This window comes from Coregonus lavaretus, assembly GCF_964263955.1.
Source record: "Coregonus lavaretus genome assembly, contig: HAP1_SCAFFOLD_224, whole genome shotgun sequence".
NCBI lineage: Eukaryota > Metazoa > Chordata > Actinopteri > Salmoniformes > Salmonidae > Coregonus > Coregonus lavaretus.
The window spans coordinates 498,779-513,502 of NW_028158475.1; the positions used below are offsets into that span (position 1 = coordinate 498,779).

General features: G+C 45.5%; 1 protein-coding gene across 1 annotated transcript; it reads right to left on the reverse strand.

The window, feature by feature from the left end:
- Nucleotides 1-1,326: 1,326 nt before the first annotated feature.
- Nucleotides 1,327-14,571, reverse strand: LOC311123957 (protein Wiz-like). Its single transcript, XM_084198174.1, has 11 exons — nucleotides 14,484-14,571; nucleotides 13,868-13,964; nucleotides 13,089-13,559; nucleotides 12,476-12,862; nucleotides 11,826-12,275; nucleotides 8,172-8,356; nucleotides 4,404-4,578; nucleotides 3,896-4,122; nucleotides 2,894-3,152; nucleotides 2,590-2,755; nucleotides 1,327-2,362 (listed from the first exon to the last, which is right to left on the reverse strand). The coding sequence occupies exons 2-11, from the start codon at nucleotides 13,887-13,889 to the stop codon at nucleotides 2,158-2,160; spliced, it is 2,547 nt and encodes an 848-aa protein (XP_084054300.1). The 5' UTR covers nucleotides 13,890-13,964; nucleotides 14,484-14,571; the 3' UTR covers nucleotides 1,327-2,157.
- Nucleotides 14,572-14,724: the final 153 nt, after the last annotated feature.

The following is a 14,724-nucleotide window of genomic DNA, read 5'->3' on the forward strand; positions in this document are numbered from 1 at the left end:
GCTTTGCACACCTGGATTGTACAATATTTGAACATTATTCTTTTTTAAATTCTTCATGCTCTGTCAAGTTGGTTGTTGATCATTGCTAGACATACATTTTCAAGTCTTGCCATAGATTTTTAAGCCGATTTCAGTCAAAACTGAAACTTGGTAAGCAACTCCAGTGTATATTTGGCCTTGTGTTTGAATGGTGAATTTGTCTCCCAGTGTCTGTTGGAAAGCAGACTGAACCAGGTTTTCCTCTAGGATTTTGCTTGTGCTTAGCTATATTCCGTTTCTTTTTATCCCCAAAAAATTACCTAGTCCTTGCCAATGACAAGAATACCCATGCTTGAAAATATGAAGAGTGGTACTCAGTGATGTGTTGGATTTGCCCCAAACATAACGCTTTGTATTAAGGACATAAAGTTAATTTCTTTGCAACAATTTGTACAGTTTTACTTTAGTGCCTTATTGCAAACGGGATGGCATATTTGGGAATATCTTTATTCTGTACATGCTTCCTTCTTTTCACTCAGTCATTTTGGTTAGTATTGTGGAGTAACTACAATGTTGTTGATCCATCATCAATTTTCTCCTATCACAGCCATTAAACTCTGTAACTGTTTCAGTCACCATTGGCCTCATGGTGAAATCCCTGAGCGGTTTCCTTCCTCTCTGGCAACTGAGTTAGGAAGGACGCCTATATCTTTATAGTCAATGGGTGTATTGATACACCATCCAAAGTGTAATTAATAACTTCACCATGCTCAAACTTCACCATGCTTTTTAAAATTTTTACCCATTTACAAATAGGTGCCTTTCTTTGCGAGGCATTGAAAAACCTCCCTGGTCTTTGTGGTTCAATCTGTGTTTTAAAATTCACTGCTCGAATGAAGGACATTACAGATGTGTTGGGTACAGAGATGAGGTATTCTTACAAAAATCATGTTAAAACAGTATTATTGCACACAGAGTGAGTCCATGCAACTTATGTTAGTTAAGCAAATTTTTACTCCTGAACTTATTTAATCTTGCCATGACAAAGGGTTTGAATACTTGACTCAAGACATTTCAGCTTTTCATTTTTAATGATGTAAAAATAATTCCACTTTGACATTCTGGGGTATTGTGTGTAGGCCATTTTAAATTCAGGCTATAACACAAGAAAATATGGAAAAAGTCAAGGGATGTGAATACTTTCTGAAGGCACTGTAGGTTGAAAATGTCAGTGAAGACACTTGCCAGCTAGCTGGTCAGCGCATGCTCGGAGTACGCGTCCTGGAATTCTGTCTGGCTCCGCGGCCTTGCAAACCACTCATTACAGAAGAATTCAAGACAAATATAAAACCTTGTCTATATTTCTTTACTTCAGAAAACATTTCTACATTTTAAAACATAATTCATAAAAAAGTAAATACAAATTCCTGTACATTAGGGAAATACATTTCAGACCATAATTCAAAGCTGAACATGCTTCCTTCCCTGCTATTTTGCAATGCAACCTATAATAACACACTGCTTTGAAACAGTTGAAACAAGGGGAATGTATTTAATGCTAGAACAGGCTTTGCCTTACTTCTTCATTGACATCACTAACTACAGTCTATGGAAATCCATTCCATCCAAAGTCATACAGACTACTATGAATTTAGGTTTCTATGAAAACAATGTGCAATAAACATCACAATAAAGATCTGGAATGTAACCATTGCTAGACTACTACGTGGTGTGACTGACATGATGAATGGATGTTAGTTTGTTTGACCCCTCATGTCCAAGTTACCCCAGCAAGAGTACAGTTATTGAAAGTAGACTTCTTCAAATGGCCCAAGTAGGCCCTCTAGAGTTGATATGAGGCTGGTACAGCTATGTCTGTACTCCAGTAACCTCGTCCCCAGGCTAACAGCTAGAGAGAGAGCCAGCTGGTGGACAAGACTAGTGACACAGTATATCCACTTTGTGCTGTTATCATTCATACCGAGTCATTTCTTCAACGCTGAATAAATAAACAAACGCATAGTCCCCCACACGCACCTTATTAGTAGTGTTTTTGCCACATTGTACACTGACTTCAACAGTCCTTTGAAGAAAACAAATACATGAACAACAGATAAGACAATCCAACTGAGTGGTAATAAGAAAAATGCAGTGAGTGTAGCCGTTGTAGTGGACCATTTAAACAGCTAGTGGTGCCAGAAAGACAGGGGTGGTGGTAGGGGGGATGGCTGAGGGTTCGATGCCCGGGACCAGGGGCCGTTCTGGGCCAGGGGTGGGGGGAGGAGAGGCCTTGTTGAAGCGGAGGTCCAGGATGTGTTGCTGCAGGTGTCTGATCCAGTCCTCCTGTACTGACTGAGATCCATGGAACACTGCCTCACAGAACCTGAGGGATGGAATAGAACAGAAAGCAAGAGTGAGAAGGGTTGTTAATATGAATATACAAACAGACCAGTGCTTAAACCACTTTCTATGAAACATTGTGGAAGTATCAAAACCTGTAGTGCATAGACCCTCTTACGATGCCAATAATAAATCCTACAAGTGTGTGACCTCAGGCAGTCTGTGAGTTCAGCGTACATTGAACTATCAGCATTTTGGCAACCAACTCACCTGCACTTGAGGGTGTACTCTTTGCCCACTTGTTTGACCAGAGGAGTGGAGGGAGGCCTGGGAACCAGGGAAGGGATGTTTCCTGACCGGGAGGGTTGTTGAGAGCTGCCGTCTACCTCTGCTCCCTCCGTATGGGCGGTGTGTTTAGGGACCCGCCGCTCAAAACCTGGCACAGACAGGATGGGAAGGGCTTTAAAAATCAGTCTAGCATAGCTCAACGTTGGTTTTATCAGAGGGCTTACAGGTAGAAATGACTATAGGGTGTGTGTGTACATGCACATTTGCGTCCGTTTCCATCTTTCACCTCTAGGAGAGCGTATGTGGTTGAAGTCTCCTCTAGCCCCCTGGGACTGCGTATGAGCGACGGTATGATGGTGATGTGACGAGTGTCCCGTCTCCCCCTGTGACCTTTGACCCTGAGCTGTCCTGGACAACCCCCCGGCGACCCTGGCCACCTCTCGTCCCGCCCTGCGCCCCAGCTGCAGCCCCGCAGCCGCAGTCCTCTGGGCTCCCGAGGGGAAGAAGCCTGAGTCTGTGGCGGGAGAGTGGGACGGGGCTTTCCTCTGGAAGGGGGGAAAGAAAACAAGTGTTGGTGAAATAGTTTCTCGTCTAAGTTGGACAGGATCATCTACATTCACCTGGATTGGTTGTAGAAATAGCATACAGTACACATAGAGACTTGGATGTTAGCAACTACAGAGCACGGCTATTCTATTGATGTCAATCTGCTGCTTTTCTTCTCAATTTAAATCAATAACTGGTCAGAGAACGCGTCTACTCATCTAGTCTCCCCAAGCCTCAGCTACTGGAAAAGCGAGGACGAAACCCAGCTGCTCTCCGAGACTGAGAGTTGAAGCACTCCTGCCACAGAACTAAGCAGCTGGAAAGTGCCTAAACGCCATGCACCTGAGGGCATGTGATTGTCACTTGCTTTTAATCCAAGACTGGGTGTGAGCAGCCCCACTGCCACAGAGCAATTAGATCCAAACCTAATGGGCGCTATACTTAAGCAATAAGGCCCGAGGGGGTGTGGTATAAGGCCGATATACCACGGCTAAGGGCTGTTCTTAAGCACGACGCAACGCTGAGTGCCTGGACACAGCCCTTAGCCGTGGAATATTGGCCATATATCACAAACCCCCAAGGTACCATATTGCTATTATAAACTGTTTACAAATGTAATTAAAGCAGTAAAAATAAATGTTTTGTCATACCGGTGGTATACGGTCTGATATACCACGACTATCAGCCAATCAGCATTCAGGGCTCGAACCACCCAGTTTGTAATAGAAGATGTAACACTCACCTTAAACCTGATGTTGAGGTCACCGTCGCGGTACTGGCGGTGGATCTCCGCGGCCTTACGTGGCTGCCTCTGGATCCAGGCGCTGAGCAACTCAATGGGGGAGGCCTTCACACCCTCTACCCTCCACTCCTTAACCCCCAGCTGGCGGAGGTGGGCCCGTGCGTGGCTCGCCAGCGCCGTGCGGTTCTCAAAGTCAAAGCCACACAGCTCGCAGCACGCATCCCCTGCTGGAAGGAGAGAAGAGGACATGGCGGTTAAAAACAGAAGTTTGACAGTTGGAACTTTTCACGTGATAAACGTTTCTATTTCAGCACTAATTACTAGGCAGGTTACCTAGTTGATTTTGATTTATTTTTACTAATAATGGGATCAGTCACCTTTGGCAAGAGCATCTGCTAAATACAATTGCCATCATATAACACAGCTGCAATGGAAAACAGTTGCCTGCCACAAATAACCTGGCTGAGATCCACTGGGCTTTAATCAGGCGTTAGCACTGTTAGTTTACCAGACTGGGAGGACCCATTCTTATCAGGGGAAGGCTTGTCGTTGAGGGAGTAGTCCAGTGGAGGAGTGAACGTCCTCTTAGAGCCCTGGGGAGCCCACGAAGGCTCAGAGAACCGCCTGTGATTGGCCCAGGCCGGGCTGGCACTGGAGTGAGTGGACGCTGGCTCCCTCTTGACCTACAACACAATACATCTTTATTGATCCATTTGCACAGGTTTTTTCCTGTCACAGCCCTGAATCAGAGGAAGGCCCTAAAAATGGTCAGACTCCAGCCACCCAAGTCATAGACTGTTCTTTCTACAAGCCGTACCGGAGCGCCAAGTCTGGGACCAAAAGGCTCCTTAACAGCTTCTACCCCCAAGCCATAAAACTGCTGAACAGTTAATCAAATGGCTAACTGGACTATTTGCATTGACCCCTTATTTTATTCGTATTTCTTTTTTTAAATTGCACTGACTCTCTTGCACAGGCTCGATGTACACTCACTGGACTCAAACGACACACTCACACATACTACACAGACACTCCAACACACACGGACATACACACACATGCATATTGACGCCAAACACACACACACGCTGCTACTCTCTGTTTATTTTCTATGCATAGTCACTTTACCCCTACCTACATGTGCATATTACCTCAATTACCTCAACTAACCCGTACCCCTGCACTTTGACTCGGTACCGGTAGCCCTTGTATATAGCCTCGTTGTTATTTTTTTGTGTTACTATTTTTCCTATAGTTTATTTAGCAAATGTTTTTTACTTACTTTTAAAAAACTGCATTGTTGGTTAAGTTCTCGCAAGTAAGCATTTCACAGTAAGGTCTACACCTGTTGTATTCGGCACGTGACAAATACAATTTTATTTTAATCTGTCACACCACACACAAACACACAAGACAGGCTCCACCCCTGGAGCAGATTTGGGGGTTAAGGGGTGAATCCTAACTTATACTTTGTCTATCATTGACACCAATGCATGACTATATGAACAATCGACTTAAAATAAAAAACAAAACCTGATGTTTTACGTTTAGTTATAGTGAAACACGTCAATTCTGATCTTCATTTTGACAGTTTGTTGCAAAAGTGATATATTTTGGTATTTTAGTAGAAAATCTAGCTCTTTTTGCCCCTAGTGGTTCAACTCTACCATTGAAACCGTGTTAAAGGGGCCTCTGTTATCTCAAGGGAGGGGTTAGGTATAAAATCTACTCCCTTCTAGATGTACTGGGTGGTACCACCTCAAGGCTAACTATAAAAGCAGGTGACAGCGCGCCTTATTTGCCAGTGAAGTGTGCCAATATATTTTGTTGACCAGACTACTGACTTTAAACAAAATTCAAAAGGCAGTAAGGCACATTTCCGCATATGACCAAATTCAACGTTTTTGCTTACCGTTTCATACACATCCATGTGCTTTTACGAAGACAAAAAAACATGTAGCTATGAGGATTCTACAGATTTATTCGTAGCTACATCCATTGTAACAAGAAATAGATGACAAAGGTGGTCATGTCAAAAGCTAAAACAGTTGACTCATGGCCCAATGGTTGTGAGTTCTCCCACATAGGGCAGATATACACCTACTCATTCAAGGGTTTTTCTTTATTTTTACTATTTTCTACATTGTAGAATAATAGTGAAGACATCAAAACTATGATAACACATATGGAATCATGTAGTAACCAAAAAAGTGTTAAACAAATCAAAATATATTTTAGATTTTAGATTCTTCAAAGTAGCCACCCTTTGCCTTGATGACAGTTTTGCACACTCTTGGCATTCTCTCAACCAGCTTCATGAGGTAGTCACCTGGAATGCATTTTAGTTAACAGGTGTGCCTTGTTAAAAGTTATTTTGTGGAATTTCTTTCCTTCTTAATGCGTTTGAGCCAATCAGTTGTGTTGTGACATATTATGGCAAGAACAGCTCAAATAAGCAAAGAGAAATGACAGTCCATCATTACTTTAAGACATGTAGGTCAGTCAATACGGAAAATGTCAAGAACTTTGAACGTTTCTTCAAGTGCAGTCGCAAAAACCATCAAGCGCTATGATGAAACTGGCTCTCATGAGGACTGCCACGGGAAAGGAAGACCCAGAGTTACCTCTGCTACAGAGGACAAGTTCATTAGAGTTACCAGCCTCAGATTGCAGCCCAAATAAATGCTTTAGAGTTCAAGTAACAGACACATCTCAACAACAACTGTTCAGAGGATACTTCGTGAATCAGGCCTTCATGGTTGAATTGCTGCAAAGAAACCACTACTAAAGGACACCAATAATAAGAAGAGACTTGCTTGGGCCAAGAAACACAAGCAATGGACATTAGACCGGTGGAAATTTGTCCTTTGGTCTGATGAGTCCAAATTTGAGATTCTTGGTTCCAACCGCCGTGTCTTTGTGAGACACAGAGTTGGTGAACGGATGATCTCTGCATGTGTGGTTCCCACCATGAAGCATGGAGGAGGAGATGTTATGGTGTGGGGGTGCTTTGCTGGAGACACTGTCTGTAATTTATTTAGAATTCAAGGCACACTTAACCAGCATGGCTACCACAGCATTCTGCAGCGATACACCATCCCATCTGGTTTGCGCTTAGTGGGACTATCATTTGTTTTTCAACAGGACAATGACCCAAAACACACCTCCAGGCTGTGTAAGGGCTATTTGACCAAGAAGGAGAGTGATGGAGTGCTGCATCAGATGACCTGGCCTCCACAATGACCCGACCTCAACCCAATTGAGATGGTTTGGGATGAGTTGGACTGCAGAGTGAAAGAAAAGCAGCCAACAAGTGCTCAGCATATGTGGGAATTCCTTCAAGACTGTTGGAAAAGCATTCCTCATGAAGCAGGTTGAGAGAATGCCAATAGTGTGCAAAGCTGTCATCAAGGCAAAGGGTGGCTACTTTGAAGAATCTCAAATATATTTTGATTTGTTTAACACTTTTTTGGTTACTACATGATTCCATATGTGTTATTTCATAGTTTTGATGTCTTCACTATTAATCTACAATGTAGAAAATAGTAAAAATAAAGAAAAACCCTGGAATGAGTAAGGTGTGTCCAAACTTTTGACTGGTACTGTATATATATTCATCTCGTGCCCACACTTCTAATTCAAAAAAGTTAACCTGTGAGAGGGGTCGCCTGGTAATAGTCTGTTTTTATACAGTACCCAAGACCAATCTGCGAGTTAATTTGACCATTGGAAAAACAGCTAGTGCGTAAATACTGCAATGTGGGTTGAATTGAATTGAACCCCTAATCTTCATTTTCTAGGTGATGGTTGCACTTTTCTTCCCAACACAATAAATGCAATTCCACATTTCAAATATAATTTTTTGCGCCCCACGGGGGATTCGAACTTACAATAGATGTCAGGAACTCTGCGCATTACACTGTGAGCTAACTGTCCAGAGCCATATTTGCTTACGATGCACATAATTCTATTATGAGAGCGTGCCAGTGGACTTCTGGTAAGTATGCTTTAGTGAGAAAGTGTTTGGATCAGGTACAACTACGTTTACCTATCCCCAAAATGAATATTTCTGATGGTGAGCAAATTCCGCCCACCCACAACTTCTCACCTGAATGCAAAGGCTGAAATTGGGGTTGAGAGTTACCCTTTAAGCAGAAGTTAAGATTCGCCCCTTAGTGCTTTGCTCAAGGGCACAACCGCAGCATGTAGGTAGCACATGATGAGATACCGATCTGACCTCCGTGGCCAACTGGACCGCACACATACACACACTCACCTGGGTGGCGGTGGCACTGCCCTCTTTCAGCAGGATGTCTCTCAGCAGGTCGATGGGCGACTCGTTGACAGACCACATGACTCCCAGCTGGCGCAGGTGGGAGCGGGCATGGCAGGACAGGGCCTTGCGGCTGTCAAAGAACTGGCCGCAGAACTCACAGGTGATCATGAGCTCCTGGTCTGAACCTGGGGAAGGGAGGGAAGGATTTGTCAAAATCAAATCAAATTTTATTTGTCACATGCGCCGAATCCAACAGGTGTAGACCTTAACGTGAAATGCTTACTTACAAGCCCTTAACCAACAATGCAGTTTTAAGAAAAATAAGAGTTAAGAAAAATATTTACTAAATAAACTAAAGTAAAAAATAAAAGAGCAACAATAAAATAACAATAACATATACAGCGGGTACCTGTACCGAGTCAATGTGCGGGGGTAAAGGTTAGTAGAGGTAATATGTACATGTAGGTAGAGGTAAAGTGACTATGCATAGATAATAAACAGCGAGTAGCAGCAGCGTTTAAAAAAAGGGGGGGGGGGGGGGGGGGTCAATGCAAATAGTCCAGTTAGCCATTTGATTAGCTGTTCAGCAGTCTTATGGCTTGGGGCTAGAAGCTGTTAAGAAGCCTTTTGGAACTAGACTTGGCGCTCCGGTACCGCTCGCCTTGCGGTAGCAGAGAGAACAGTCTATGACTAGAGTGGCTGGAGTCTTTTACCACTTATAGGGCCTTCCTCTGACACCGCCTGGTATAGAGGTCCTGGATGGCAGGAAGCTCGGTCCCAGTGATGTACTGGGCCGTACGCACTACCCTCTGTAGCGCCTTGTGGTCGGAGGCCGAGCAGTTGCCATACCAGGCGATGATGCAACCAGTCAGAATGCTCTCGATGGTGCAGCTGTAGAACTTGTTGAGGATCTGAGGACCCATGCCAAATCTTTTCAGTCTCCTGAGGGGTAATAGGCCTTGTCGTGCCCTCTTCACAACTGTCTTGGTGTGTTTGGACCATGATAGTTTGTTGGTGATGTGGACACCAAGGAACTTAACTCTCGACCTGCTCCACTACAGCCCCGTCGATGAGAATGAGGGCGTGCTCGGTCCTCTTCTTTTTCCTGTAGTCCACGATCATCTCCTTTGTCTTGATCACGTTGCGGGAGAGGTTGTTGTCCTGGCACCACACTGCCAGGTCTCTGACCTCCTCCCTATAGGCTGTCTCATCGTTGTCGGTGATCAGGCCTACCACAGCAGTGTCGTCAGCAAACTTAATGATGATGTTGGAGTCGTGCTTGGCCACACAGTCATGGGTGAACAGGGGGTACAGGAGGGGACTAAGCACGCACCCCTGAGGGGCCCCCGTGTTGAGGATCAGCGTGGCAGATGTGTTGTTGCCTACCCTTACCACCTGGGGGCGGCCCGTCAGGAAGTCCAGGATCCAGTTGCAGAGGGAGGTGTTTAGTCCCAGGGTCCTTAGCTTAGTGATGAGCTTTGAGGGCACTATGGTGTTGAACGCTGAGCTGTAGTCAATGAACAGCATTCTCATGTAGGTGTTCCTCTTGTCCAGGTGGGAAGGGGCAGTGTTGAGTGCAATAGATTGCGTAATCTGTGGATCTGTTGGGGTGGTATGCAAATTGGAGTTGGTATAGGGTTTCTGGGATGATGGTGTTGATGTCAGCCATGACCAGCCTTTCAAAGCACTTCATGGCTACAGACGTGAGGGCTACGGATCGGTAGTCATTTAGGCAGGTTACCTTGGTGTTCTTGGGCACACAGACTATGGTGGTCTGCATGAAACATGTTGGTATTACAAACTCGGCCAGGGACAGGTTGAAAATGTCAGTGAAGACACTTGCCAGTTGGTCAGCGCATGCTCGGAGTACACGTCCTGGTAATCCGTCTGGCCCTACGGCCTTGTGAATGTTGACCTGTTTCAAGGTCTTACTCACATCGGCGAACGTGATCACACAGTCGTCCGGAAAAGCTGGTGCTCTCATGCATACTTCTGTGTTGCTTGCCTTGAAGCGTGCATAGAAGTAATTTAGCTCGTTTGGTAGGCTTGTGTCAATGGGCAGCTCGCGGCCATGCTTCCCGTTGTAGTCCGTAATAGTTTGCAAGCCCTGCCACATCCGACGAGCGTCGGAGCCGGTGTAGTAGGATTCAATCTTAGTCCTGTATTTACGCTTTGCCTGTTTGATGGTTCGTCTGAGGGTATTGCAGGAGTTCTTATAAGCGTCCGGGTTAAAGTCCCGCTTCTTGAAAGTGGCAGCTCTACCATTTAGCTAAGTGCTGATGTCGCCTGTAATCCATGGCTTCTGGTTGGGGTATATGCGTACGGTTACTGTGGGGACAACGTCATCGATGCACTTATTGATGAAGCTGGTGACTGATGTTGTATACTCCTCAATACCATCGGATGAGTCCCGGAACATATTCCAGTCTGTGCTAGCAAAACAGTCCTGTAGCTTAGCATCTGCGTCATCTGACCACTTCCGTATTGAGCGAGTCACTGGTACTTCCTGCTTTAGTTTTTGCTTGTAAGCAGGAATCAGGAGGATAGAGTTATGGTCAGATTTGCCAAATGGAGGGCGAGCTTTGTACGCGTCTCTGTGTGTGGAGTAAAGGTGGTCTAGAGCTTTTTTTCCCATGCTGGTAGAAATTAGGTAAAACGGATGTAAGTTTCCCTGCATTAAGTCCCCGGCCACTAGGAGCGCCGCCTCTGGATGAGCATTTTCTTGTTTGCTTATGGCTTTATACAGCTTGTTGAGTGCGGTCTTAGTGCCAGCATCGGGTTGTGGTGGTAAATAGACAGCTACAAAAAATATAGATGAAAACTCTCTTGGTAAATAGTGTGGTCTTCAGCTTATCATGAGATACTCTACCTCAGGCGAGCAAAACCTTGAGACTTCCTTAATATTTGATTTCGTGCACCAGCTGTTATTGACAAATAGACACAGACCGCCACCCCTTGTCTTACCGGAGGCAGCGGTTCTGTCTTACCGATGCATGGAAAAACCAACCAACTGTATATTATCCATGTCATCGTTCAGCCACGACTTGTGAAACATAAGATATTACAGTTTTTAATGTCCCGTTGGTAGGATATTCTTGAACGGAGCTCATCCAGTTTATTCTCCAATGATTGCACTTTGGCCAAAAGGACGGATGGTAGAGGCGGGTTACCCACTCACTGACAAATTCTCACAAGGCATCCGGACCTGCGTCCCCTGTGTCAGTGTCTTTTCTTCATACGAATGACAGGGATTTGGACCTGGTCGCGTATCTGGAGTAAATCCTTCGCGTCCGACTCGTTAAAGAAAACATCTTCGTCCAGTTTGAGGCGAGTAATCTCTTTTCTGATATCCAGAAGCTACTTTCGGTCATAAGAGACGGTGGCAGAAACATTATGTACAACGCGAAAAAACACACAAAATAGCACAATTGGTTAGGAGCACGTAAAACGGCAGCCACCTCCTCCGGCGCCATTCACTTGACATGTCACTGCATTTAGCTATGCTGCTTTGACTGAATGGATGGTCAATGGTCTATGAGTGCAGTTATATAATGGTAAAACAGAAAAACACAAATAGAAGAGGGAATTTGACAAACAAATTAGAAACCACAGAATTTATACCACTTGGTCAAAAAGATAGGACCCACATCTTACCTGAGTTGAAGGACTGGCCATTTCCAGCAGAGTTGGGCCACTTCTGAGAACCCTGAGATCCATTACTGCTGCTGTACCCCCCAAGCGGACTGGAGAACCCCACATCCATCTCCATCTCCAGGGGTTCCGGCTTGGGATAGACCAGGGTGGAGCCCTTCTTGGCCTTGGGCCTGGGGTTGTGGCTGGAGGCCAAGGGGCTGAGGTGGGCGTTAGCTGGGGATCTAGCTGGAGACTGAGACGGGGTCTTGGTGGTGGTGGTGTTGTTACTGGGTTGTGCCGATGCGGCGGCCGCCAGCACACCGCTGCTGACCAGCTGCTGGACCGTGTCGATGGCCGATGCCTTGCCCAGGAGGTCGGTGACGCCGAGCTGGCGCAGGTGAGAGCGGGAGTGGCTCGCTAGGCCTTTACGGTTCTCAAACTCCTCGCCACACAACACGCAGGTGAACTCACCTGTATTTCAAATTATATGTTTTTTATTAAATCACTTGAGGTTTTATCATTTACCTTTCTTTTTATGTTCTTTGAATTGTGTTGTGACATCCCTTTAAAATGACTTAAACTAAAATGAATTAATTGGACTTAAAATATGACTTCAACTAAATGGATGTACCAATCGCAGAATGCCCCTTCAAAAATAACTTGAAACTCACCCTTGCTGAGCCTATGATCCTGCGGAGCGGTTCCTTCTGATGCGGAGGGCTTGGGCCGTTTGCTGGAGGGAGGCTGGTGAAGGGAGGAGGGGGGGGATCCTTTATGTCTAGCAGGCGAGGTGGACGAACCAGAGCCGGAGGGCCGTTTGTTAGAGTTAGAAGACATAGATGGGTTATAGACGTTGAGACCTTCACTTGCTATAGGTTGGAGGTCTTCCGCTTCCATGATCTGGTAGAGGAATTCTATTGGTCCTCCTTTCGTCTCGGTGTTCTCGGTGATGCCGAACTGGCGCAAGTGGGCCCGGCAGTGACTGGCCAGGCCTTTGCGGGACTCATACCAGGCACCGCACAATTGGCACACATGCACCTCGTCATTGGTGTCCATCGCTGTCGAGGCAGGGGAGGAGCCAGAGACTGGTGTTAGAATGTGCCACGTTCTACTTGAAGTTAATAATGTCATTACATAAGAACAGAAATGTCTATCTATATGTAATGGTACAACGTTCAATTCCACACATAATAGGCCTACTATGTGACTTCCTGATGACACACATCTAATAACGAAACACTTCAAATATCTACTCCAATCTAAAACACCCAAGCTGAGACTTACCTAGGGTGAGAGGGGCATCCGTCTCCTGCGGTGCCCAGGCAGGCTTGGCCGAGGCCAGGCTCGCTCCCCCTGAGGGCGATGGCGTCTTGCCTGCTGTTGGGAACGACGACATGGAAGACTGCAGAGGCTTGGCCAAAACTGTTCCTTTACGAGCTGTGGGGCCCGGGGCTACCTGGGATATATTATTCTGTGGGGTCGTCATTACTTTGACCCTACCCCCTAGAGGGGACTCCTTCTGGGAGATGAGCGTCCCTGACCCCTTGGATTTTTTGGGTGAAGAGTAGATGGGTTTGAGTGGATGCATGGAACCGTCCCTGTCCTGAATCAGCTGGTAGAGCAAGTCGATTGGAGCTCCGCTGTTGTCCGAGACAGCCACGCCGAGCTGACGGAGGTGGAGTCGGGCGTGACTGGAGAGACCCCGCCGCGTCTCGAAGTAGGTCCCGCACACCTCACACATGACCGGGGACGGGGCTGAGGGACAAGAGAGAGAGGAGGAGGGAGGAGAGAGGAGGAAGGGAGGTGAGAGAGGAGGAGGGAAGAGAGAGGAGGAAGGAGAGAGAGGAGGTAGGAGAGAGAGGACAAGGGAGGAGAGAGAGGAAGGGAAGAGAGAGGAAGTGGTGCAGAGGAAATAGTAAGAGTGTGAGTGTAAATCCAGAGACATTCTGAATCTGATGAGGCATGACTATGCTTCTAATCAAAAATGGTTCCAGCTGGCTCAGACTATAATTCATGCACACCTTCTTAGTCTAAATTCTCTCTTTTCCTCTCTTTGTTCTTACCCGCTTCTTTTGTGTTCTCCATGAATGCGGGTGACTGGATGAGTTTGATTCCAGGGTTGAAAACGGATCTAGCCTAGGCTGTTGTCTTCTTCTGTACCTGAGATAATTGAGAAGGGGGAAATGGATAGAAAATATATGGTGAATGTCTTAGCGCTCATTGGTTAGAATGTAACTGAACTGAAACAGCATGCCGCATCCAGTCAATTCAGACCACTCTGATTTGGTCAGAATGTACCAGTCAATTCCAACTCGAGGGCTGTCAAACTTCTTGAATGACACTCAGACCAGCAACAGCAGCTGAGCTGAGTTCCCTTTCAATAGATGTAAACAGAGATATGAGTTCATTTGCTCAGATTGTAAGCTAGCTAGCTAGCTGCCATAACGATTTGAAAATACAAGTCCACAGCTTGGACATCAGACTCAACTAAGCAAAAAATAATAAGTAAACTGGTATTGTAGTTTGCGAACTAAATGACTGCACTTTGCTAGCTAACGTTAGCTTGCTGGCTAGATAGCTAGGTTTGTTGAAAACGGGATTTGTCAGAGAATAGGATACTTCACAATAAGATATGATAGGTAGCTAGGAACTTAACTAGTTAAATAGACCATAACTCACCGAAAATATGCAATATTATTCTCTTTAATAATTGAATTCGACAACTTAACCCGTGTTCCACCATCAGCGCCTGTGAAGAGTTTACAGCAATCGTTTCCGGGTCAAAATGTTTACTCATACAAATTAAAAGTCCTTGTCCTAAATCCATCGATTGAACATGAAAGAATTATCATATAATGTGGTGTCATCCCACAGAAACACTTTTGTGTACACATATTGTGTAATATCAGAAAGTGTTTTG

What these genes read in the sequence shown, in the direction of transcription:
- LOC311123957 (XM_084198174.1), bottom strand. Translation starts at nt 13,889, where the DNA reads ATGGAGAACACAAAAGAAGCGG. An exon ending in TGGCCAGTCCTTCAACTCAG is followed by an intron (nt 8,357 to 11,825) that starts GTAAGATGTGGG and finishes TCCCTTCCCCAG; the next exon opens with GTTCAGACCAGGAGCTCATG. An exon ending in GCAGTGCCACCGCCACCCAG is followed by an intron (nt 4,579 to 8,171) that starts GTGAGTGTGTGT and finishes ATTGTGTTGTAG; the next exon opens with GTCAAGAGGGAGCCAGCGTC.